Genomic DNA, 27,388 nt, shown 5'->3' on the forward strand with positions numbered 1-27,388 from the left:
CATTTCCTTTTCTAGCTCATTTTACAGATAAGGAAACTGAGGCAAAAAGGCTTAAATGGCTTGGAATAATTGTTTATTGAACTGAATCAGGCTGAATATACCAAAATATATATAGCAACACTTTTTGTCAAAGAAAAAAAATGGAAGCAAAGTGAGGTGTCCAACGGTTACAACATGACTGAACAAACTGTAGAGTTTAATGCAGTGGAATATTATTATGCTATAAGAAATCATTAAAATAAGAGATCTGGAAATACAAAAGAAGAATTTATGAACTGATACAGAGTGAAATAAGGAAAACCAGGAGAATAGTATACACAGTGACTGCAGTAACACAACTGAAGCAACATTAAAAGACAATTGAACTCTGGTTAAGACGAAATGATGAAAGACCCTTTTCTAAGAGTTGGATCGCTCATATGCTCTTGAACATGATTTTTTATTGCCAAGTTTTTGCCTAACAATTTTTCTGTTATAAATGGGTATTTATATTGGGAAATGATTGTGATAGAAAAGATGAGAGTCAACAAAAAATCTTAAAATAAAGGGGTTGGATTAGAGAATGAAGGTCTTTTTCAACTCTAAGTCTTAAGACCTAGATGGGGCCTCTTGGATCATGTGGTTCTTACCCATCATAGGAAGCAACTATCCAATGGGTTGGGTGTTGAGGGAGTCTTTCCTTACCATGACTGATCATCTGGATCATCATAGAAGATATCGTTCTGGGTCCTGAGACCAAACTAAAACATAGGAAAGGCTGAAAGTGAATGAGGTCATCTCTGAGGATGAGAATCAAGTGATGTAAAGCTAGTGCTTTCCAAACAGACGCCCATCATTCCCGTCCAGCTCTCCTCAGCTTCTAGGAAGAGACTATGGCATTAGGTAACTGGGGATTGTGGGGTCCATCTCACATAGCAATGTGTGCATGGGGAGGAGGGAGGGGCTTACAGGGACCTTAAATATGGGGAGGTAAACCTCACAGTCAGCCGTTCTTTTGTGATTTGGCAGTGCTGAGCTGAGGGGCATCTTGGGGAGGGAAGCATCAGGCAGAGAGTTCATGATGCTTTGGCTGGACTGAGATAAGCCTGGATCCTGGATCTTTTCTGAGGTGATTGCTTCAGGGTTCACAATTTGCTGTGTGGGTTCCATAAGTTTAGATGTTGAAAAAAAATTTTTGAAAAAAGTCATCTATGGCAAATCAGCAGTTCTTCATGAGGTCCCAGAGGAGCTGAGAGCTCCTTGCATCATTTGCATTTTCTTCTGATAAAATTATGGAACGTCCTTCTCTCATCTCCACCCTTACTGACCCACTTGCCCTCTGCCCCGAGGACAGCCCACACAGGCACATTGCATGTCTCCAGCTCTCTGCAGTATTGGCTCCATGATGCATGGATATCAACACTGCCTTCCTAGGGGGGAGATCAGCTGGGCACTTATTCATCGCTGGAAAGGGCTGGCAGATCCCTACCCCCCACTCCCCTCCAAGCACTGCTGCAGGGCTCCCCGGTCCCTGGCCCCCAGGCCCTCCTGCTCACAGCTTGTTTCTTCTCTCTCCACAGCAAGATTGATAATACATGTGGATGGAACCTCACCCAGGCAGACTGACCACACAGATATTCCAGGTAACTGAAGAGGGAGCTCAGTGGGACAACAAGTGGGAGTCATCAGGAGGAAATAAAAGGAGATGTGGATTTTGAGATCGGAGAGCTTTGGCTCAAATCAAATGTTCTGTCTCTTGCTACTGCACCATATTGGACAGGTCACTTAAGCTCTCCTTTCCTCATCTATAGAACTAGGTGATCTCCAAAGTCCCTCCCAGCTCTAATCTGTGATATTTAGAAGTATCTAGTCTATCGCTTGGTCTATAAGCAAAAATATATCCCTAAGTAAGTAACAGTGATAACAACTAATAGTTAGCTGGTATTTTAAGGTTTGCAAAAGGTGTCACAGACATCTTACTTAGAATTCTAGTTAGGTTCATGAGTTGTCTTCCCCAACTTCCTAGCTGATGCAAGTTCAGGATGAGGGGGAAAGAAATCACAATATAATATAATATGATACAATATGATATATGATATAATACAATATGATATGATATAATATAATATGATACAATATAATGTGATACAATATAGCATAGCATAACATAACACAATATAATAAAATTAATTTAACCTTTGTCAATCACCCAAACAGTTTGCAGCTTCTGCTTTGAATATCTATGTAAGCATAAATGTATAGCTGAACTTGAAATGAGGAAGACTTGCATTCAAATCCTGTCATACACTTAAAAGCTGTGTATCCACAGGCAAGTTATTGACCTCTAGCCATCTCATTTTCCTTACCTGTAAAATGGGGATGGTAATCGCATCTACCTGCGAGGGATGTTGTACATATCAGAGGAGGTCAGTCAAGTCAAGAAGTATTTATTGATTACCTGCTATGTGCCAGGCACTGTGCTAAAAGCAATATATACATTCAAGATATTTTGCAGACTTTAAAGTGTTATATAAATGGTAGCTATCAGAATGATGATGATGATGGTAGTACCCTTTTTTATGCACTAAATCACAAAACATGCATGTCATTTGATGAAGCACAAAAACTTCTGGAGTTGAGGCATAGGTTCAAATTCTGACCCTTAGATTTCCTAGCTATATAACCATGACTAAGTTCTTTAATCCCTCAGTTTTCTCTTTTGCTAAATGGATTAAGAGTATTCATATTATGACCCTTCGATTTCTTAGCTGTATAACCATTAACAAGCTCTTTATTTTTCATCTGCAAAATGAGAATAAGAGTATTTGTATTATCTACCTAACAGGGGTGTGCTACAGCAAAGTGTTTTGTCAAGCTTAGAGTGGTCTGCCAGTGGGAGTTGTCTTATATAAATAGACTTGATGAATATCAGAGAAAGAAAAGGAGCAAAATTTTCTTGGACTAATCCATGGTCAACAAGTTAATTCTGTTTAGAGGCTGAAATCGTCTCACAGTACTCCATTTGAGCTTTGAAGGACAATCATTTTTCTTCCATATTTCAGTGGGCAAGAATTCAGGAAGGAAGAGATGTAGAATGACAACTCCACTAAATCACAACTTTGCATTTTCTAGGAGCTGAGGCCCACTTCCAGGATCTTCACACTCTGACCATCCCCATCATTCCCTCTCTCCCATTGATCCCAGCAAACTTTTGACTCCCTAGTTGGGTGACAGAGGACTGCAAAGCTGCTGTCCACGTGGACTGGGGCTGATATCTCCCGTCCATCTGCCAGGACCTCCCCATCCAAACCCAGAGACATGGCAACCAATGGGACCAAGATTGCAGATGGGCAGATTTCCACTGAGGTCAGTGAAGCCTCCATCACCAATGACAAGCCCAAGACGTTGGTGGTGAAAGTACAGAAGAAGAAGTCAACAGATCTTCCTGACCGGGACACCTGGAAAGGCCGATTTGACTTCCTCATGTCCTGTGTGGGCTACGCTATAGGACTGGGGAATGTTTGGCGCTTTCCCTATCTTTGTGGAAAGAACGGTGGTGGTATGTGATTATGGTCTCCTAGAGACTGGGGAGAAGAGGACAGTAGATAGCTCAGCCATATTCCTCAAAGGTTCTGAAAGAGAAGGAAAGGGGGGAAATGGAGGCAAGAAATCAATAGCTTTTTGGGAGAAAAGTCTGAGTTCTCGTTCTAGTTTGTCCTCTGTGTGACCTTCAGTAGAAATCTATCAGAAATGCCCCATTTCCTGTCTTATTCTTTTTATACCAAAGATACTCATCAAATGGTCAGATGGAATAGTGTAGTGAGAATTCCAGTTTTGAAGGTAACCAACCTCAGTTTGAATCCCAGCTTTTGACTTCCACAAGGCACTTCATTCTCTGGACCTTAGTTTCCTCATCTCTAAAAGAAAGAATTAAACTAATGTGAGTGTTTTTGGGGGGTGGGTGGCCTATGAATTTGGCTTTCAGGTAATTCATTTATTTATAATTACACTTCAAAAGTATCCATCTTCTTTGCAACCTCTGTATTTTATTTTTTGTAAAGACATTATTCTGAAAAGAAGTGCATAGACATCTCTTTATAATGAGGGTCTTTCTTTCTTTCTCTCTCTCACACACACACAAAGTTATAGGAGATATGGGAGATCATTAAACACCACCGTTTCACTTCTTAAACAGCTCTCACTATTTCTACTAAAATCCTAGTTTGGTGCCTTGTGATCTAGAGAGTGTTCTAGCTAGGTTTTCGATAGCTATGCCAATGGGATGCAAACTCCACAGATCTTTCCAAACTATTAAGACTTGATATATGGTCCCAGTGATGATCATCCAAGAGCCAGCCTGGCCCAGATCAGAGCAGCTCATGGCTAGCTACTGAAGGGGGTGGGGATTAAATTTTTGGCCCCAACGACTCACAAAGACCATCTGTTCAGTGAAGGACACATCCACAGGGAAGAAATCACAAAGCCTTGAAAGGCTGCAGGAAGTTTCTATTAGTGTGTCCCCCCCATCCCCTACCCCTAGGCTTCCTTTGATTTTTCCACTCTACTACTGGGCTAATGACTGTGTCCTGCCCAGTAAGTGGCCTTCCCAGGGTCTTGGTGCCTATTGTCTTTCTTCTCTCTTCTCTACAGGGGCATTTCTGATCCCTTACTTCCTCACTTTGATCTTTGCTGGAGTCCCTCTCTTCCTTCTGGAGTGTTCCCTGGGCCAGTACACATCCATTGGAGGCCTCGGGGTTTGGAAGCTTGCTCCAATGTTCAAGGGTAAGTTGAGGGAAAGAGAAAACTTTGTGATTATTGAGGAGGATGTGCCGTAAACTCCAATAGCTCTCAGGGGCAACCAGGTGGCCTTGTTTGGAGGCCTGGGGCTTGGTTGGGAGGCAGTGGGGTGGTAAAAAGCACCCATTGGTCTATGAGTCAGGATACAGAGGATCTAGACCTGCTGGCTATATGACCTTGGGCAAGGTAACTACTTCCATGCATCTAAATTTCCTCATCTATAAAAGAAAGGGATTCAATTGATTTCCTAGTTTTCTTTCCGAGCTAATATTCTATTAGGATGTATTTATTCAACAACTGCTTAGCATAAGCCTACTATCTGTGTATGTTAGTCATTCCACAAACACTCACTAATCACCTATTGCAAACAGAGCAGTTTTCTTGGGCTAGAAAACAACAATTAGATAAGACTCAAATTCTGCCTTTCCAAGTGAATTATAAAGGAAGGAGCCCTGTCTTACATGTATTTGCATCCCCTATGCACACAGTGAATACTAGAGAAACACTTACATGACTGATAATGCTTGCCCATAACCTTCAATATTTACTCTTCCTCTCCCAGGTGTAGGGCTGGCTGCTGCCGTGTTATCCTTTTGGCTCAATATTTACTACATTGTTATCATCTCTTGGGCCATCTACTACCTGTACAACTCATTCACCACAGTAAGTATTTCCTCTCCCCATCTTTCTGCTCTCTGCTTTAGGAAACAGATCCAGCTGGTTGAGGTGGAAGCCTTATAGGTCTCAACCCTAAAAACACTAAGAAGCTAACACAGATTGTCTTCAACCTCCCTTTCAACCTCACACATACACACACACACACACACACACACACACACACAAACACACATCCCATTTCTTCAAATTTCAGTATTTTCTCTAAATAAGTTGTTTCATATAAATTGTCTTCCTAATCAGTCAACAAACATTAATTTTTAAAATATATTTTAATTACTATATTTTATTTTCACATCACCTAAATTTCCCCCAATCCCTTAAAAAATCTTACATAACAAATTTCTTTTAAAAGAAAAAGAGGGGGGAAATAGACAAACCAATCAATACCCTGAAAAAAATCTAACAATACAAAAAATGTTTTACACCCATGGGCCCTCACCTTGACAAAAAAGTCAGGGAGAGGAATTTTCTCACAGTTCTTCTTCAGGGTCTAACTTCAACATGCATTTATTCTTGCTATGGCACCCAAGACCAAACAAGGCAGGGGTTATGAAGGAAAAGGAGTCTCTGCTCTCGAGGAACTTATATTTTTAAGTGAGAGAACAAACATGCAAATAAGCAGGTGAATACAAGAAAATAGATGGAAAGTAATCTGATGCCCTTCTTGGGTGTCAAAATGAAAAATGGATATGGTGTCAGATATATAAATGTTAAAAACCTCCCAGGTTCCCATTCTCTGGAAGAAAAGGAATTCAAACTATTCTTCCTAATTTGGTGTAAATTAGTTGAATATGCTCACCTTCCCAGAGATAAACTTTAAAATGAGTTAAATTTTAAAATGAGCCCTTAAAGGGAGAAACCTTGGCCACCAGTCCCCTTGCCCCAAATACATTTCTAATGGTGCAGTTCTAAACAATAGCACAATGGACCAGGGCTAGATAGAGAGCTAGTTTTCCAGTAAGAAGCACTCCTTCTGTCTCTGAAACATATAGTGGCCGAGCCCCTTAAGCTTTTAGAAGTCTCAGATAGCTCTGTATCACCTGAATCTCTAAGAAGGTGTTGATCTGAACTAATGGAAAAAGTTCCCCCTCTGTGAGCACCCTATAAATGGGAGAAATGGTTTTGGTATTGGGGGGAAAAATGAAAGAGGGAAAAGATAAACTTTATCCCTGTAGGACAAGGCAACTATCATCTACTTATTCTGCCTAGGACCCCTAGGACATCTACAGGCAGGGGCAATTCATCATACAGGTGTCAGAGAATGAGGGAGTCACAATCCTGCTTGCCACCGCCTTGAGAAATTCCATCAGTCCCTCTAGTTGTTGAGACCCTTTTCTCCTTCTCTCTCTCTCTCTCTCTCTCTCTCTCTCTCTCTCTCTCTCTCTCTCTCTCTCTCTCTTTATTTATTTATCTCTCTCTCCCTTTCCCTCTCCTTCTCGCTCTTCTCTCTCCCTCTTTCTCCCCTGCTGTCTGTTTCTCTTTCTGACACTTTTGTGTCTCTTTCTCTGACTCTGTATTTCTGTCTATGTGTATTTCTGTTTCTCTGTCTCCCTGTCTTTCTGTCTTGTTCTCTCTCTCTCTCTTTCTGTCTGTCTCTGTCTCTCCAACTCTGGCTGTCTCTATTTCTATCTCTGTCTGTTTCTGTCTCTGTCTCTCAGTCTGTCTATGAGTGTGTGTGTTTCTGTCTCTGTTTTTTCTCTCTCTTTATCTGTCTCTCTTGTCTCTGTCTCTCTCCTTCCCTCTCTCCCTTCTCTCTCTCTTAAATAGTTAAATAGTTCCTGACTCTCTCTGTATCTGTTTCTATTCTGTCTCTGTCTCTCTGTGAGTCTTTCTGTCTCTCTGCCTCTTTCTTTCCCTTCCTCTATCCCTCTCTCTATGTCTGTCTTTCTGTCTCTGTCTCTTTCCTTCCTTCCCTCCTTCTTTCTCTCTCTCTAGTTGTCAAGATCTTTTTTCTTTTCTCTCTCTCTTTCTTTTTCTCTCTCTCCTTCTCTCTTTCCTTCTCACTGCATCTCTCACTCTCTCTTTGACTCTTACTCTTTCTGTCTCTCAATCTCTCTGTGTGTCTCTGTCTCTGCCTCTCTCTCTGCATCTATATCTGTCTATCACACACACACACACACACACACACACACACACACACACTCCTTGATAGGCATCATATATATATATATATATATATATATATATATATATATATATATGTGTGTTGTGTCTTTCCTCATATATACCAGAGACACTCAAACTCTAAAGAACAGTCAGTCATAACTGAGGTTCCCTTCTTAGAAAGGTACTTATACCCAAGCCCTACTGCGTACAAAAGTCAGTTGCTAAGTACAATTGAAGCAGAAATCACCCCATTCAGTCAAAGAGTCACAGCCAATGACCAGAACACCCATGACGTGCCATCTAGGGCAGGGTCAGAACTTGGTCTTGTGACTCTTTGGGGAGATCATCTATCCCCAATACTAAAGCCAAACTTGATAGCTTTAGCCGGATCTCTTTCCCATGATACTGCCTCTACTGCAGTGACTTTGTCAATGTACTCTGTTGGGATCCAGGAAAGACTGTGACTAATAGAAATGCAAATCCTCCCTAGGACCTCAGCCTTGGCTTTGAGGAGCAGAGTACAAGGGCCACTATCCCAACTTTCTCCACCTTGCCTGACTCACCACAAGCCCTCTCCATGTAGTACCTAGTGAGTCTCTAACCTGATTGTATCTCCATAGACGCTTCCCTGGAGACACTGTGAAAATTCCTGGAACACAGACCGTTGCTTCTCCAACTACAGCATCGCAAACACCACCAATATGACCAGCGCTGTGGTGGAATTCTGGGAGTAAGTGTGGAGCTTCCTTTCCTCCTCAAATTCATGGGCTATCCTCCAGAGTCCTAAACTGAGAGTTGAGAGGCTATAGATCATAGATAACAGATTTAAAGTTAGAAGGGATCGTAGAAGCCCTCTTATTCATCACATTCATTTTACAGATGAGAAAATGAAAGCCTAGTGACTTGTCTAAAGTCACGTAGAATATTACAGACAGTGGTGGGATTTGAATGCAACTGAATTTTGAATGATGACTTTAAACTCAGTGCTCTTTCTAATATGCTAATTTCTTTACACTAAAAATAAAAAATTAAAAAAAGAATAATGCCTTTCCCTCCATCCAATAGCATTAATTAAGCATCTATTGTGTGTGAGATACTCTAATAAGCATTGGGGATAAAAGATAAGAGAAAAAATTCTATCTGCCTTCAAGAATCTTACATTTGACTGGGGCAGAGAGTGCAATGATTAAATATGAAAACAAATAGGTGTTTGAGGAAGGAAAGAAAACACTGATGCTATACCAGGGATATCAGGAGAGACTTCCAGGAAGATATAGCACATGAAGTGAATCCTGAAGAAAACCAAAGATTCTAAGAGTCAGAGATGAGAAGGGAGTATATTTCCTTCTTGAAAGGATCTGTCAGAGCTTGTCTATCACCACCTTGAGGGAAAGCTGTGCAAAGGTGTGGAGATGAGAAATGGGAATGAAAAGTCAGTTTATTAAAGTGGAACAGAGATTGGGTAAAGGGTGAACCTTAAATAATTAGGAAAGAGCAGGTGGGAAACACATTATGAAGAGCTCTAAATGCTAATCTAGGGATTTTTTTTGTCCCAGAGATAAAAGGAAACCTCTGAAGGTTATTGGATAGGGAATTGATAAGGTCAGACTTGTGTTTCAGAAAGATTATGTTGGAAGCTGGCTTTATATGCTTCCTAGTAGTATGACCATAAGCAAGTCACTTAACCATGTTTATCTCAGTTTCCTTATCTGCAAAATGAGTTGGAAAAAGATACTTTCTGTATCTTTGCCAAGAAAACTTCTAATGAGGTCATGAAAAATCAGACAGAACTGAAATGATTAAACAGCAACAAAATATACAGATTGGACTAGAGACGGTAGAACTCGGAAGCCAAGAGTCCAATTAGGAAGTTATTTCTGTAATCTGAGAGGTGATGAGGACCTGTACTAGGATGGTTGCCAAGGAAATGGATGCAAGATATATTATGAAGGGAGAACTAACATAAATAGACAAACCATTGGACATGGAATATGAAGGAGATGGAAGAGTCAACAATGACTTTAAGGTTGCAAACCTAATTGAGCCGAAGGATGATGATCCCCTCAACCCAAAATTGCAACATTTGAAGTGGATTTAAGATAAAGAGCTCTGTTTCAGACAAGTTGAGTGGGAAATGCTTACAGGATCTCTATTTGGAGATGCCCAACAGGTAGTTGGTGATGAGAGATGTCAGTTCAAGAAAAAGAGATTGAGGTTGATGCCTAGATCTCAGTCATCTGCAAAGGGATGATCATAAAAATCATTTAAAAAGCTGAGAAGACATTCAGTCATCCAATCAAGTAAACAAATATTTGTGTTCTAGGCACTGTTCTCAGCACTAAATATACAAAGACCAAAAAATTACACAGATCTTGCCCCCAAATAGCTAAAATTATAATAGGTGAGACATCATATTCATGTATAAGTATGTACAAAAAGATTTAATTTTGGATTGGAATGGTGGGGGTAGTATAGAGCCAATTAGCAGTTGGAGTTTATTAGAAAAGGCCCCATGAGGACATAGAGAAAGAGAAAAGAAGGCAAGTGGAAATCAAGAAGAGAGGAACCCCTTGGCTAATGGTGTGGCAAAAAAACTGAGATAAAATAATTAAGTAGATAGGAGAATTAAAGAGAGTCACTTCTTTCTAAACCCCTAATCTCCACTTCCAACCTTTCCTATTCCTATCTATTCCTTTCTAATTTTAACATCCCTTCTTCATTTCCCTGTACTCCATTTCCAGTACCTTTGCCCTTCTCTTCTTGGTCATAGGGAAAAGGGGAGGGCAGTTAATCATGACAGAGATGTTTCTTTCTTTTCCCCACCCCTACCCGTTTCCAAGGCGCAACATGCATCAGATGACAGATGGGCTGGAGAAGCCAGGACAGATCCGATGGCCACTGGCTATCACCCTGGCCATCGCCTGGATCTTAGTGTATTTCTGTATCTGGAAAGGTGTTGGCTGGACTGGAAAGGTAAGCTGTTTATGCTCTAAGTGGAGGAAAATATCGCTCATGGGCTTTGTAAATTCCTACATTGGGTGGTATGTTAGACCAGAGAATTTTGGGTCCTTTTTAAATTTAGATTCTCCAATGCCGCCAAGGTCAAAAGACAGGAACAGAAAACTAACTTTATCCAGAGCCTTCAGGTGTAGTCCTCCTTATTTCATTGACCTCCTTTTTCCCCAACTGATATGTTTCTTTAGTAAATGGGTCGCTTTAACCTACCTCCAAATGGACCCTTCCAGCCTGGGCTAGCCAAGTGCAGCTTGTATGAATCTCAGAATTCATTCATGTTTTAAACTCTAGATGAATTACTTTTTGAAAAGCAATGGAAGGGACAGGTAAGTGGCACAGTGGATAGAACACTGACTCTAAATTCAGGAGGACCTGAGTTTAGATACTTAAAACTTACTAGCCATGTTACTCTGGGCAAATCATTAACCCCAATTACCTCACAACAATAACAACAACAAAAAGAAGAAAGAAAAGAGAAAGAAAAAATAGAGCAGGGTGAGGGGGTGGACCTTTCAGTAAAAGAGGACTGGTTTTGGGGTCAAAAGATGGGGTTTTCTTTTCTCTTTTTTTGTAATTTTTCAGGCAGTCAGGGTTTAAGTGATTTGTCCAGGGTTACACAGCTAGTAAGCATCAGATCAAATTAACTCATGTCCTCTTGACTCTAAAGTTGGTGCTTCATTCACTGAGACACTTAATTGTCCCTCAGTAGATATAGTTTTAAATCCAAACTGCCCATTGCTACTGTGTAGCATTTAATGTCTTAGGTCTCAGTTCCCTCTTCTGTAAAAGAAAGGGGATTGGAATAAATTATTACTGAGGATCCTTCTACCTCTAAATCAATGAAACAATACAATTTCAAATCTAAATTATTTAACTTCTCTGTACCTCAGTTTCCTAATCTGAGAGAACTTGATCAAATAAAGGGATTGAAATCAAAGTTCTCTAAGGTCCCTTCCAGTTCTAAATCTAAACCTTAAATATAATTTACTGGTTGCTAAATTGACTACCATGGTATAGTACAATGGAAATATTACTGGGTCAGGGGTCAGAGAATGTGACTTCAAATCCTGCCTTTGATGCTTATTATCTGTATGACCTTGGGCACAAGTCATTTAACCTTGAAAGGAGCTGAACTGGATTATCTCTTCCAACCCTTGTGATACTATGATTCCTCAGGTCTCCACCAGGTTTAAATCTTTAAAACCAGGAAACATCACAATTTCCAGGGAAAGCCTTAATTATTAAAACAGTCCTGGCATCCCAGAAATACATGATGCAATGAAATCTATTTTCCCACCTGTAGATAGTTATCTATAACCTGGAAGGAGTGGTAAAATTGTGGGATCTTATAGCTGAAAGAAGCATTAGATATCATTTAATCCAACTGCCACATTTGAAGAAATTGAGACCCCTAAAGAGGTCTCCCCCAAAAGGGGAAGTAACTTGTCTAAGATTATATGAGTGAGTTGGGGCAGAGCTGAGTCTAGACCCTAGGTATACTGACTCTCAGTCAGCTCTTTCTTATTTCATCCTTCCTTTTGTTCAATTCTATGTTCCCCTTTGAAGAGGGTGACCTTGGGTCAACTGGATCATTCCTATCAACCATCTGCAGGTTAGGAAATCAAAAACCATCTGTACTCCATGCTGATCCATTGACATATTCAAGTCAGTCAGGTCTCTTTGTGAACCTTCCCCTTGCATGTTTCAGAAACGCCAAACTCAAAAAAGAATCTAAAGGATAAGCTTCCCTTCCAGATAGAAAAAACAACCCAAACTAAATAGATATTGGATAAGGGGACCAGTGTGTGCTGTGCTCCCTGAAACTTGTGAGTATGCCATTGGACAAGTCTCACTTCTTTATGGGCATGTAGCACAATAATAGAGGGAGAGGAAGCTGGCCAACGGAACAAGTCCTCCTCAGAGCATTCTGACTCTTGGCAGGGAAAGAGATTCAGGTCACTGACACATTCCACTCCCTGCCTTTAACCAGACCCTCCAATTCCACATAGCCTCAGAACACTCATCCATCCCAAAGAAAGGCTACAGATTCTCTCCCGCAAGAGTGAAACTTATAAGAAAGTAGAAAGGCCATCTAAGGAACTGGCTTATACACTGTCCTTCCTGCAGAGCAAGAAAAGAAAGAAGTTGCTCAATACTCACAGTGATGGGATAATGAGTACAGGCTAGCCTTAATGAATTCTGCTCTTGGACCTCACCATAGCTAATAAAAAGCTTCCTTCTCCCAGGATGGTGGGAGCTACAAGCCTAATTAAGCTACTAGATGAAAAAATGGCCTAATTTCATGACAGCTTCTACTATGGAAGCAGATTAATTCTGCCAAAGCCAACTTCCCCATTGCCCCTTAAAGTTCTTGCTCTTTTCAGTGATAACTAAGGGTGAGGAGACACCTCCCTGGCTCATCACTGATTTGTCAAAATCATCAACAAAGAATAAAGCTTCAAGAAAAGAAAGCCATGTTCCCAACTAGTGTCTGTCTTTAAGGTTATTTTTGGTCCTATGACCAAAGAATCATTGATCTAGGGCAGACTAACTCCTTCATTTTACAGATAAGGAAACTGGTGTTTAACAAGATTAAATGACTCACTTGGGATCACACATATATTAAGTGTCAGAGGCTAAATTTGAGCCCAGATTCTTTGCTTCTGGAGTCAATGCCCCTCCTCCTGTACCATGTTGCCTTCCTCTAGTAGGGACTCCATCACATCCAGCCCACGACTGACGTCTGGTCTAGAGAGAAATGGAGCCATTGAGTCAATCAGTTAATCAGCCAACACAACCTTTGACTAATGTCTACAATGGTCTGAGAATTAGTAGAGTACAGAAAAGTATGAGCCCCTGCCCTCAAGGAATTTGCACTCTAATTCTTAACCAGTAAACAACTAATTGCAATAAGATTGTTAATATTACACTTCATATATATTTACATATGTACATATACATCTACATATATATAAAAGTATAAAGAGAGAGATCATAGTTTTAGAGTTGGAAAGAACTTGGACATCCTCGTTTTATGAAAAAGGAAATGAAGACCTGGAATTATTCGCTGACCTATCTCAAAGTCACACATGCAGTAAATAACAGAATTGAGATTCTGTTCAGTCCAAATCCACTGAGCCAACTTTAGATCTCTTTCTACACCTCTACGACTCCAGTGTAGACTGGAAACATAGTTTATTAGACTGGTTCTAGTGTGCTAAATTCTAATGTGTTACTGTGCTTTTTAGCCCAGGAAGACTTCCTGGAGGAGACTTGAAGTAAAAAGGATGTGGGTGGAATTTATGTAGGAGAATAGAGAGAAGGGCTTGCCAGGTCAGAACAGTATGGAAAGAAAAAGCAGGTAAGCTCTTAATATGTGTCTATTTCTGATAAAGAGAGAATTAAGGAGCCCCTTAACACTGAAAGGATACATGTTGCACAAGAGTGTTATCTGAGCCTTGCCTGACACATTCCTTCCTCCTATTAGGTAGTCTACTTCTCTGCCACGTATCCGTACATCATGCTCATCATTCTGTTCTTCCGTGGGGTGACACTGCCTGGAGCCAGAGAGGGAATCCTTTTCTACATCACTCCCAACTTTGGCAAACTGTCTGACTCAGAGGTGAGCCTACCCCTTACCCCAGGCCAGGTGCCTTCCTACTCTGCATGTATGATTTCTGGGTCCCTGAGTAGCAAGAAGTAACCATGAGGCTGGCACCACAAGTCCTTGTCAACACTCATGGGACTTTTATCTGCTCAACAGGTGTGGCTGGATGCAGCAACTCAGATCTTCTTCTCCTATGGTCTGGGGCTTGGATCACTTATTGCTTTGGGAAGTTACAATCCATTCCACAACAATGTCTATAGGTAGGAAGAGCTCTCCTCGTGCTTTCTTTTCTTTCTTTTATAGTCTTCTTTCTTTAATTTCTCTTTGTCCTCATTCTCTGTCTACTTCTCTTTCTCTGTCTTTCCAGTTCTTACAGTCTCTGTCTCTGTCTCTCCCTCCCTCCCTTCTTCCTTCCTTTCCTTTCTGTGTCTCTGTCTCTTTCTTTGTCTCTGTCTCCATCTCTCCTTCCTTCCCTCCCTACTTCCCTTTCTTTCTCCATCTCTCTCTTCCTCTCTCTCTCCTTTTTCCTCTCCTCCTTCTCCCTCTCCTTTCTTCCCTCCCCTTTCCCTCTTCTTTTCCATTTCCCTCTCCCTCCTTCCCTTCCCCTCTCTCTCCCCCCACAACTTTGGTCATATTTTCTTTCTAACACTTTCACTTATCTATAATCATTTCTTTTAACTATTCCTTTTCTAGCCTTCACTTTGCTCTCCAATTCCATCCTTTCTCTGGCCCTATATGCAACTTTTGATTTTTGTCCTATTCCCCTTAATAAATCCATATAATTTTATTTTCCCCATTTCTTTCAGCCCTCTTTGACTCCATCTTTAATCTGTCACCTTCCTCTGTCCTCATTCCTTGTCATCTTTCTTTGAATCCCTTCTGACTCCTTCTTCTCACTATCTTTGTTTCTTTGTACTAGCCCTTTTGTTCCCAAACTCTTCCTTCTACCTACCTGTGGTTCCTTTATGATACCATCTCCTCAATGTCATCGTCTTTGACCCTTCTGTCTCCTTATCCTCTGTCTCTTGTTTGAGCCCAATTTGTCCCCTCTCTCTTTTCCCCATTATTACCATCTTCTTATGACTCCCTTTGCTCCCTTTCTTCCAGAGACTCCATTATTGTTTGCTGTATCAATTCCTGCACCAGCATGTTTGCTGGCTTTGTCATCTTCTCCATTGTGGGCTTTATGGCAAATGTTACCAAGAGACCAATTGCTGATGTTGCAGCTTCAGGTCAGGTACCATGTTTTATCTATCTCCCATGTTTCCCTGGCAATCCCTGTGATCAGACTTGGATTGAAGGGAAATTCATTTGGAAAGAAATTGCATAATGATGTTAATCTCTGGTTCTAGTTTGGTCTGGTCCTAGGCACTCTGGCAAAAAGATGACCGAGTTTCTTTCCTCTAAACAATCAGAATGTCATAGAATGTCATGGTCATAGAGATGGAGGGAACTACTCCCTCATTTACAGGTGAGGAATCTGAAATTTTCATAGATGAAGTGATTTGTTGTCAAGTTCATTATCTCATAGAACTGGACCACCACATGGTCTCCTGACTCAGAAATCCAACATTCTTTTCACTACACAGTGTTACCTCAAACTCAGATACACAGGGATTCAGGACAAAAACCATCAGTAACAACTTCACTAGTCAAGTGTTGAAATCTAGTGGGCTGAAGTGAGCATTCTTCCCACCCTCTTCCAATATTTTGTTTCTCAAGAAACATGACTCAAGGAAAACTAGCTAATTATATGGTAGAATCATAGAATTTAAGAGCTGAAAGGGACTTAAGTTGTCATCTAGTCCAGCCCTAACATAAATCAAAATGGCCTCCACAACATCGTTTTTTTAAATTATAAGACATGAATGCAAATAATTAGCATACATAATGCATAAAAATAATACAAAATTTTGTGAAATCATAGAAAGGAGAATATATCCATTTGAGGGACTCAAGGAAGACTCCTCATATTTGTCATTGATACTACTCTATCATTGGATAACTGTTTCTTCTTCTTAGTTCCCCATATTCTTAATCTTTTCTTCTGTCCCTAGAAAGTCACAGAGCCTAAGTAGAGGATGTAAAGTCATGGTTTGTTTCACTTTTTCCCACTCTTTTACTGATGTTTTTATTCTGTTGCTTTGTAACCAGTTTTCCATTTATTTCTGAGGTATAGAAACTAACACATAGGAGATCGAAGTAAAAAACGTCCTAGAACATAGAAAGTTGAAACTGAAAGGAATTCTAGGACATCCAATGTCAGAACTGGAAGGAGTCTTAAGAACTCATAATATTAGACCTAAGAAGTATCTTGGAACATGGAATTCTAGAATATCAACTATTAAAGCTAAAGATGGTAGATCATGAGAAGTTTGAATCTATCATGCAAGAGGTGAAAAGAACCTTAGAGATTATCTAATTTCAGGATTCTTTTTAATGTTATGGACATTCTTTAACCATCTAGTAAAGCCCATGGATCTCTCCTCAGAAAATATTTTGATAACAGAAGGAAATGTTAATATTTAGGTAGAGCTTAGTGAAAATAAAGTGTAATTTCCCCCCATCCAATTATATGGATTCCTTGAAGTCCATCCCTGGACCCCAGGTTAAGAACCTTTAATCTAGTCCATCTCCATTAGTTTATAGTTGAGGGCTGTAAATGTGAAAGAACTCAGGCAAGATGGCACAGAGAGATAATAGCCAATATAGAATTCAGGTTACCATATTCCTGGATTGCTCCCTCTATCTCCTTTCTCTCTGTTCTCTATATTCCCCTCCCCAAGGAGTTTTAGCACGAGTGGGTAAAATTCTATTAATAAATACTTAATGGCTCCCTATCACATGCAAAGAATTGTGCCAGGTTCTGTAAAAGAGAAGATGCTAAGAAAAGTCAGATTGTAAGTGATTTGTCCAAGTTCATACAAGTTGCAAGCACCAAGAACAAGATTTGAATACAAATCCTCTGACTCCAGAATTAGTGCTTATTCTCACAAATCATTTCCTCTTTCTAAATCATTTCTATCTGAAATATATGTTAATCCTATTTGTCCTACTTACCATGAAGGATTTCTATGAAGAAAGCACTGTATACAAGTGAATTATAAAAGGACATAGACCAACAATCTAATTAAGGCGATAAATGCAAATAACTACTCCACAGGTCAGTATGGGGTTAGTGATACAGACAATAGGTACTGCAGGACATCAGAGGAGAGAGAAGGAACCAAAGAGAAGATAATTAACTTTCTGTATTTTGAGATTCACAGTTGACAGTCTCTCAGTTCTCGGAGGCCTGAGCATAAATCTATTAGCTATTCTGCCCTTAGCCAAGAAGTCTAAAATTAGAAGCCTACTTATTAATAAAGCCCTAAGAGGTTGTTATTTTGCCTTTATGTGGTGTACAACCTTGGAGAGGCCATGACTTAGAGCTAGTCTGGGGCTAGGCCTGGTCCCCCAAAGAACCATGCTCACTGTCACCAGAAGACTCTTCTTGCAATCCACCAAAAGCACCACCAAGCCCAATTGATGCTGTGTACAGTTTTATATTGAGAGGGGAAAGAATGGGGAGCAAAGTGAGAATTATTGTCCTAGTTGCCATTCAGAATACTTCCCCATTCCACTGAACACCAGAGGATTTTCTATTTAATCCTGAAAAAATGATAAGGAACCAGTGGGAGTTTATTGAATAAAAGATAATAGCATAATCATAATCAGGCTTTTGGAAAATAAATTTGACTGTTGTTTGGAAGAGGGAGTTGAGTGAGAAAAGACTTCAGACAGAGACCCACCAGAAGTCTATTGCATTGAGGCTTGAGATGATAAGGACTTTCTTCACCATGGTGGTGAACTTCTTCAAAGATGAGAGAAGAGCGCATATACAAGGGAAGTTAAGAACTCAATAATGCAAGTTGAATTGAATTGGATTGACTCTTTTTCAGGTCCGGGACTGGCATTCTTGGCGTACCCAGAAGCAGTTACCCAGCTGCCCATCTCCCCACTGTGGGCCATCCTCTTCTTCTCCATGCTACTCATGCTGGGCATTGACAGTCAGGTGAGGATTCCCCACCATCCTTTTCTCTCTGTTTGTCCCCAGGACTTCTCATTAGGGAATCTTGAGTTTAGTTTTCATTTATATAGTGCTTTAAGACCTGCAAAGCATTTCCAGCTATTATTTTATTTGATACTTTCAATAATCCTGGAAGATAGATATTATTATCAGTACTATTATTATCACCATTTTACAAATGAACAAACTGAGGTATTTTCTTTTTTCCCCTTCCTTCCTTCCTTCTGTTGTTTCTTTCTTTCTTGTATTCTTATACAAAACTACTATTACATGTAACCTCCCACCCAGAGGTTACTGATTGCCAGTCTTGTCTAGTCCCAGGTCTTCAGAAATATTACCCAATCATAGTCCTCAGAGATTTCTGACCACTGCCTCTCTGAACAGTGGTTTGCATATCCAACAGAGCACCCAGATGCAATGGCTCACAAGCTCAGGTCTTTCTTTAACTCGATTACATCCTGTATTGCCCTACTTCCTGGTCCCCACTCCTTATATCAGGTCTATGTGGTCACATGCACAGCCAATAAGAGAAGGAGATGTCTCCCATTGATGACATGTTCTCAATGCTAGAGGAATCTCGCACAGAGGGAACAGAACTTCCACTCATGAGGCAGTCTATACTGCTTGCAGAGATCACATCCGGGTGCCTCAGACATCAAAAGCCTTACTTCTTGATCGCACTGTGCGAGATTCCTCTCTGGACCCTTACAATTATAGAAATGTTTTACATGATTATACTGTCAGATTGATTACTATCTCAGGGAGCAGGGAAGGGAAGGAATAGAATTTGGAATACAAAATTTAAAAAAATATATGTTTAAAATTGTTTAGCATGTGATCAGGGAAAAAATTAAATGTTGTTTAAATAAAACACAAAAGGAAGCTTTGGCCAAAAACAAAATCTTTATTTCTATAGACTTCTCTGTGATTTGGCATTATTGTGCCAAGCCTAACCCAAAAGAATTCTGGGTGGAGCCAAAGGACAGTAGAGACTTTGAGAGAATGTATGGAGATGTCAGGTCTTCTCCTAAATCTAGGACTCCAGAATTTTCAGGGCCATTAACTTCTCAGGCCAATTAGTTTGAATGGGATAGGAGCTAATTTTAAGGAGAGATGTGGGAATTCATTGAGGTCCCTGAGGGAGAGGATTCACCTCCTCTATATTATTTTTCTGAAAGTTCTGTACTGTGGAAGGATTCATTACTGCTCTGGTCGATGAGTTCCCAAGATTACTCCGTAGCCGAAGGGAGCTCTTCATTGCCATTGTGTGCATTGTCTCCTATCTGATTGGCCTTTCCAATATCACTCAGGTGAGTTTTGCTTTCTTCTCCCCTGTGCCACTTGCATCTCTGCTATCCTCCTCCAAATCCCTCCTTGTCTCCAGGACCTCTCACTAGGGACTCATGAGTTTAGTAACAACAGTTTTCATTGACATAGTGTCTTAAGATTTGCAAAGCATTTCTATATATTATCACATTTGATCCCCACAATAGCCCTGGCAGGCAAATGTACCATTATCAATAGTACTGTTATTATCACTATTTTACAGATGAGCAAACTGAGGCAGATAGCGGCTAAGTGATTGTCCAAGGTCACACAGATCGTAAGTGCCTGAGGCTTGATTCCAACTCAGGTCTTTCTGATTCCAGACTGAACATTCTATACATTGTGTCACCTAACTGCCTAAGAGAGCCTGGGGAAAAAGTCAGAAGAGATCACTATGTTTTTGTAGCAGAGACCAAGACCCTTGGCCTTTATTGAGTGATATTTCTCCATTTCTCCCTTCATTCTCATTCAGAATATTTTTACTGACTTCCCAATCTACTTAGCTCAGGGTTAGGTGCTTGGAGAAGATATGGATAAAGAAGACACAGTCCTTGCCCTCACAGTGCTTATTATTTAGTCTATTTGAAAAGAGGAACCATAAATGACTAATAAGGATTTCCTGATTAGAGAAACTCCCTTCATCAGTGCAGATCTGCACCTCTCCAGCTGTTAGTATTTATGAGTCACTGCCCAAAGCAGTAAATAGGGAAGTAAAGAACTGAGGAGATGCCCAGGGTCACACAGGCTGTATACGTTAAAAGTAAGACTTCTGTCCAGGTTTTTCTGGTACCAAGGACAGCTCTCTCTCCATTATACCAGTCTGCCCCTCATTAACAAATCATAATAGAGTTCAATTGCAGTCCACACATAGCCAGTCTTTGACCAAATGCACAGGGAACAGAAAGACTTGGGAATTTGGGTCACCATTGAGAGATTTTAGGAAGGGAAATGAGCTGCCCAAAAAGATGAAAAACAAATCCCCATGTCTCTCTGCCCCCTATGAACACAGTAAAAGGTTCTACAAGTTAAAATTCAAGAGTGGTCCTGGGCTCATGCCATGGAAATCATGAGTGAGTGAATATTACGAGATTATGGAGAAGGGAGTGACCTCTGTGGGCTAAAATTCTCCAAGAAGACTTCATGGAGGAGCAGGATTTTGTTCTATTTTAAGTGAATGATGCTATTGATTCCAGGCATCTTCATTTCCTAGGATAAATATATTTATCAAAGTAAAAGTTAGCTATTAAACCAGTTACATCAAGTGCAAAAAGAAATGAGAGTCACTAAACTATACATAAGCATCCTCATGAACCACATATTGACTTAGAAAACCACATATCAACATAATCTGTATTTTATTGTATTTTACTAAATATTGTCCAAGCATATTTTAATCTAGTTTGGGCCACATTTGAAAGTGTTTGAAAAGATGTAGCCTACTAAAACCATTCTTTGAGGAATAGCACGGCATAGGGAATTGAGCAATGATTTTACCATCAAGAAGACCTAAGTTCAGGTCTCAATTCTGACACATCCCTTCTGTGTGATCATGGGAAGGTACTTCTTCTCAGTGTCCCCCAGGAAACTCTCTAAGACCTTAAATTACAGAGGAGTTAATGATATGCGTCACTGGAGGGGATTTTCATATTAAGTTACTCTTTACACCAATGAAACCCAAAATCTAGACTCATAAAATTAAAAAAAAATTAAAGCCATCCTTAACTATCTCCACCAAAATACATTTTCTTTTGTTAGTTAAATGACATCTGGGACCCCAGACAGTCATGGAATCCATTTTCCCACCTCTGGCTGGGAGATGGCAGGGTCTGATAGCTGTTCTATTGAGTTACTTAATCTTTTTTTTTCTAAATTCAAATTAAAAACTTACACACACACATACAAACACACACACACACACACACACACACACACACACATACACATAGAAAGAGTCCTTTAAATTCTATGTTATATGTTCCTACACTAGACCTATGAAATAGTAAGTCAAAATCCTCAATCTTTCTAGCACATGGTCTGTCCTCATTTCACCTTCTGCTTTGCAGTTAACTTTCAAATCTCTTGCTTTTATCCTAGTCTTTATCTACTCTTATTAATTTTCTGGAGTTCTAAGGAAATCTCTCCTGCTCTTACAGGGTGGGATTTATGTGTTTAAGCTTTTTGATTACTACTCAGCCAGCGGGATGAGCCTCCTCTTCCTGGTATTCTTTGAATGTGTTTCTATCTCCTGGTGCTATGGTGAGTGCTCCCTCCTCTTCCCCCCTACCCCATCCTGTTTCCCCTCCCCCACCTCTGAAGATAAAAAGGCAAAGAGGGAAATGTAGTGATCTAAGTCCAAGGAAGTTCTACCCAATCAGTTCTACACAGCCTCTGTGGAAAAATAGAACCCCTCCTTCCTTCGCTGCAGTGTGCCCACACTTTTAATTCAGCTTGAGAATGGGAGACAATACAGTATAATAAAAGGGACATTAAGCTAAGTGTCCCAGAAACTTTCTATTTCAGCTCTGCCATCTATTAGCTTTGTGAATTTATTACCTCTTTTGGGTCTTAATTCCCTCTTCTTTCCCCCATTTGTCATAGGGTCCACAGACCTAAATCTCTGAGAACAGGGCAGGATCCCTACCAAATCTCCATCTTCACCTATTTTTTTACTTGTCTCAGGGGTCAATCGGTTTTATGATAACATCCAGGAGATGGTTGGCTCCCGGCCCTGCATCTGGTGGAAACTCTGCTGGTCCTTCTTTACTCCAATCATTGTGGCGGTAAGGCTGATCCCTGAATCCAGGTACACTTGGTACAAGAAAATGTTCTTTTGGAACAGAAAGGGATGGGTGCCCAGGCCATCTGGAGAGACTAGTATCAACTCCAGGAATTAATGGCTTGTTTGTATAAGCTTGTCTTCCCTCTTTATTTATTTCTTCTTTGGCAAGAAAAACATTTAACTGGATTTAGATCCTTATGATTTGCAAAGTCCTACCTTCCTTCCACCCAGTGGGACCTGAGAGCTACTCAAAATCTCATAGTTGAGTGCCCCACAAAATGGTCCAAGAATATAGTGGAAAGCTGCCCCAGTCCCTGATGATCAGGTCATCTTACCCTGAACCTCCTAGAATGACTGGTCATCATGAATGGTAGCTCTGGTATCATATTTGGGTGGGTGGGTGGGGACCTAACAATGATCAAGATGCTTTTAGAAACTGGCAAGAGGCTTTTTCTGCAAAGGAGTTGAAGAATCTGGGAGACCCCAATAGCTGGCCAACTGCTTGTCTTATGCTATCTGTTTGTTTCCCAGGGTGTCTTCATTTTCAGCGCAGTACAGATGACTCCACTCACCATGGGCAACTACGTGTTCCCCAAATGGGGGCAGGGAGTAGGCTGGTTCATGGCTTTGTCTTCCATGGTCCTAATCCCTGGCTATATGGCTTACATGTTTCTGACCTTAAAGGGCTCCCTAAAGCAGGTAAGAACACAGTCTCTGGGAGTACAACCAAATCTATCTCCTTAAGCCACATTCTCCTTGGACCAAAGTTCAACCAAGAACTCCTCCCTGACTTTACCCAAGAATTATCAGATGTTTTCTGAGCAACTATTATGTGTCATGGGGATACAAGAGAATTGTGAGACATAGCCCTTTCCCCTTAAGCGTTTACTAGCACACCTAAAACAATATGATACAACGTGACTGATGAAATAAATAAATGAGTTATTATAGGATTTTTAAGATTCACAAAGATTTCTTCACAACAACCTTGGGAGCTGAAGTATTATAATAGGAACTGCTAATATTTATGTGGCAATATGGCAGCATGAATAGAGGCCATCTTAAAGTCTATATTAGCTATATAACCACAAGTCCTAACTATATTACCATTCTTGTGTCTACATATGTGTATATATAGACATAGAGACACATGTGTGTATTTTATATGTGCTAGACATTTATATTCCCATTTATGTGGGCATATGCAGATACAAAGACATGTGTGCACATAGACATAGGCAGTAGCATGTACATATATGCCAATAATTAGTAAAAATGAACAGAGCACTAGACCTAGAATAAGGAAGAGATGAGCTCAAATGAAACCTCAGACATTTACTACTTGTGTGATCCTGTGCAAGTCACTTGACCTCCATCTGCCTCAGTCCTCTCATCTCCAAAATGGGAATAATACTACTACCTCTCTCCCAAAGCTAAAGCTAAAATGAGCTAAAACTTATAAAGTCTGTCTCAATCTAAAAGTGCTATATAAATGCTAGCAATTGTTGCTATTGGTATTTTTATAAATGAATATTCAGATACCCAAAGAACTTTGTGTTATTGTCTCATAAGAATACTGTCAAGTATTTAACTCCATTTTACTGCAGAAAAAAAATCAAGCTCAGGAAGCCTAAGCAACTGGTTCAAACAAGATCTAAGCATCAGAAGCAGAATTTGAGCTCTGCCTGACTCAAATCCAGAACTCAGTCCACTGTCAAAGTAGTAACAGTATTTTATCCCCATTTAATAAATAAGGAAATTGAGGCTTAGCAAACCTGATCCAAGATCACACAACTTCTGTGACTCAAACCCAAGCCTCAGGACCCCCAAGGGCAATGATCTTGCCTTTCAGACCTTAATTGCTTTAGGAGGTCAGATCCCTATGGACCACATATTGATTTAGTTTTTAAATGTGGCATTAGCCAAGTTTTATTGCATTTTCATTTATTTTATTAAATATTTCCCACTTATATTTTCATCTGTTTCTGGCTGAACACTGGTGTGTGATGGGTCACATATGTCTCAGGGACAGTGTTTTAAACATCTCTAGCATAATGAATGCAGAGATTTACCATTTACAATGCCCCAGCTCAGTCCCATGTCCACTCACCGATTTCTAGAGAACTCCCCCATGTATCTTTATTGCCTTCCTTTCCCCTCCACCTCCCACTTCCCATAGCGCCTGCAGGTCATGATCCAGCCCAGTGAAGATATAGTTCGTCCAGAAAATGGGCCAGAGCAGCCCCAGACAAGCAATTCAGCCAACAAAGAAGCTTACATCTAGCAGGTTGCCCGTGGCACCAAGACCAAGAGGACGCTGGAGAAAACTATCACTCAATCCAACCTGGTTGAACATGACCACAAATTGATGTCTGAAGATACTATCGATCAACCTACCTCTAGTGGCAAAATAAAAGACCATCACTACTCAAAGGGAAGTGACATGGGGACTGTCAGACCATTTGGTGGGCTCCAGTGGGTGGAAACGATTAGCGGCTTTCCAGCAATCCACAGACTGTTAGTGTTTTTAATCCTTTCTCAATAAGAATTGAATTATTGTGGAATTTGTAATTAACAAATAGGGCATTTTTATCCCACCTTGTGGCACAACCAATGCTTTGAGGTTCTGTGCCATGGATTTTTTCATCCTTTTCATGACCTATTTCTTACCCAGGACTGTTATCTCTGAATTTGCAGGAGTGCAATTCCATTTGAAAGCTGTTTTGTACGTGTGAATACAGTATTTTGTATGCTGAAGATTTCCAGAGAAAGCTTGCCCTTAAGGTGTCCGTAACCAGCTCTGCTCTTTGGTTATTTCTTGCGTTCTTTTCTCTTTGGAGGTAGCTTAAGCAGAGTGACGTTAACCACCCACCCCAAATCAGATCAGGAAGGTCCATTTCTTAGAGCACAGGCTTAATCCTTCCCCAGAGCTGTTTGCTGCAAAACTTTCCATCCCCAAAAGGAAACTGCCAATCAGGCTTTTCTAACCATCAGCCTATTTTCTCTCTTACTTGCCCATGTGGGTATAGGAAGCACAAAAAGAATTTTTCCCAACCATTCCAGGGGCAAAATGTCCCATTGCTGAAAGTCAGCAGAGGTGGTGCCATCATATGTTGGTTCTAAGATGCCTGACTCAAAGTACAAAACAGCTGCAGATTTAGCCAAATTAAAAGGGCCTGTCCAAGGCTCGGCTCTGACCTGTTTGCTAATTAATTTCTCCCTTTCCTCTGCCACCCCATCTGAAACCTCAGCATCTCACCATCATCCTTGAGTTTTACACAGTAAAGGGCTTTCCTCTATCCCCTACCCGCCAATGCCAGACAAAGTCACCAGTGTTATGCCAGGGACCCCGTTAACCCTTTGAAGATTTAACACACACATGTGCACACAACCTTTTGGTTTGGGGGATTTGGGTTGTTTATTTTGGGGAGTTTTTTTTCCTTTTAAGAAAGTATATCTTAGTGGCAGTTGTTGTGGTGACAGAGCCAGTAGCAGTGACAAGATGACAATGGCCTTGGCATGAAGACAGTTTCTCAGTAAAATACTAATATTCCATTCACAGAGCATCTCTCCTTTGGCAGCTCCAAGTAAGACATCTGAATATTGAAGGATTCCAGTGTCTGATTGTAAACAGCTGAGAGAACTGTTTGATGCAGCATGTTTTGCGACCAACTTTCTGTGCATCATAAATAAATCCTTAGCAAGCCCTCAAACCGCATAGGGCAAACCTGTGACAAATATGGTAACTAACTGTGACTTGGTTTATCTTTTTTGTCGTTTTTGTCTGAAGGTGACCAACATATACCCATTCTTGCAATAAAGTATTATTCTCAGAATGTTAAGCACATTATTGTAGAAAACACATATATACATATATAATATATAAATACACACAACACATACACATCTATTTCTGCTCGCATCATCCCCAGTCTCACTCGCAAAATGTTGTTCAATAGTTTTGAAATCATTTCCAAATATATATATAGCCTCAACTATAAGACATTTTCAATGTTGATAGCTGAACTTATGAAACAAAAACATCTTGTAAATCTTTGGAGTTTAAGATGAAGAAAAAGAAACCCACCGTAGTATAATCTCATGCTATCACAGCCATCATTCCCATGCTGTCTCTGAACTCCATTAGTATTTTAAAAAAAAACCCTCTTCCACCTTTTTTCTCTCGTGTTGAATGTTAAGTGGATTCCATGTTGTTCTAAGCTCCATGCTGAGTATTTCATGTGTGACTGTAAACATTTGTAAGGAAGATGTTTGGCAAGAAGTCCCTGAGCTGGTTTCTGCCCAGACATCTCATATATAGCACAAAATTAGTGTTGTAGCCCTCTTATGTGAACTGTGAATAACTGTAACTTTTTGTAGTATCTGCCCAGAAAGAAAAAAAAAGATATTGTATTATCATATATGCTTTTTGCAATAAGGAATTTATTCTCAGAAACACCAAGCAAATTTATCTCTATATAAAAATATATATGTAATATATACATATTCAAAACTATATACAGAGCCTGTTAAAAGAGTACAGTATTATTTAGAAGGGAAAAAAGACCTGTTCTATGGACCAAATGTAAAATATTTATAAATGAAAATGCATTTTAACTGTCTATAAATGGTGTCATAATTAAAGCACGATTGTTATGTAAGTTTCCAAGAGTCTAGAGAGACAAATAAAGGTACATTATATGATTCCTTTGTTTCCCTGTGGTGCTGATATTCTTGCCTTATTTTTTTTTCCTTGACACAAGATCCTCCCCCGCCAATCACAGCTTGACTAGAATCCACACAGCAATGGTAATGGAGCTGTCCAGGGGTTGGGAAGATGGACTAAGCAATTGTGGATGACTTTCAGCCCTAAGGTTGACACTCAACAAAGTTGTAAAGGTGAAAAGAAACCATGTGAATGGCCTTGGGCTCAGGACACACCTTTGGCACTTGCTAACTATGTAAGCAAGGGCAGGTCATGTAATTTTTTTCAAGGGATAGGACACAAATGATCTCTAAGGTCTAAATTTAT

General features: G+C 40.2%; 1 protein-coding gene across 1 annotated transcript; it reads left to right on the plus strand.

The window, feature by feature from the left end:
• The first annotated feature begins 1,531 nt into the window (after nucleotides 1–1,531).
• SLC6A1 (solute carrier family 6 member 1) lies at nucleotides 1,532–27,060 on the plus strand. Its single transcript, XM_003762415.3, has 15 exons — nucleotides 1,532–1,622; nucleotides 3,112–3,538; nucleotides 4,630–4,761; nucleotides 5,339–5,439; nucleotides 8,181–8,290; nucleotides 10,401–10,533; nucleotides 14,063–14,197; nucleotides 14,339–14,442; nucleotides 15,290–15,414; nucleotides 18,124–18,236; nucleotides 19,430–19,561; nucleotides 21,731–21,833; nucleotides 22,257–22,357; nucleotides 22,888–23,055; nucleotides 24,536–27,060. Exons 2-15 carry the CDS (start codon nucleotides 3,298–3,300, stop codon nucleotides 24,638–24,640), a joined length of 1,803 nt encoding a protein of 600 aa, XP_003762463.1. The 5' UTR covers nucleotides 1,532–1,622; nucleotides 3,112–3,297; the 3' UTR covers nucleotides 24,641–27,060.
• The last annotated feature ends 328 nt before the right edge of the window (nucleotides 27,061–27,388 follow it).

This window comes from Sarcophilus harrisii, chromosome 1, assembly GCF_902635505.1.
Source record: "Sarcophilus harrisii chromosome 1, mSarHar1.11, whole genome shotgun sequence".
In the NCBI taxonomy this organism is placed as follows: Eukaryota; Metazoa; Chordata; class Mammalia; order Dasyuromorphia; family Dasyuridae; genus Sarcophilus; species Sarcophilus harrisii.

What these genes read in the sequence shown, in the direction of transcription:
- SLC6A1 (XM_003762415.3), top strand. Translation starts at nt 3,298, where the DNA reads ATGGCAACCAATGGGACCAAGATTGCAGATGGGCAGATTTCCACTGAG. An exon ending in TTCCACAACAATGTCTATAG is followed by an intron (nt 14,443 to 15,289) that starts GTAGGAAGAGCT and finishes CCTTTCTTCCAG; the next exon opens with AGACTCCATTATTGTTTGCT. An exon ending in GCCTTTCCAATATCACTCAG is followed by an intron (nt 19,562 to 21,730) that starts GTGAGTTTTGCT and finishes CTGCTCTTACAG; the next exon opens with GGTGGGATTTATGTGTTTAA.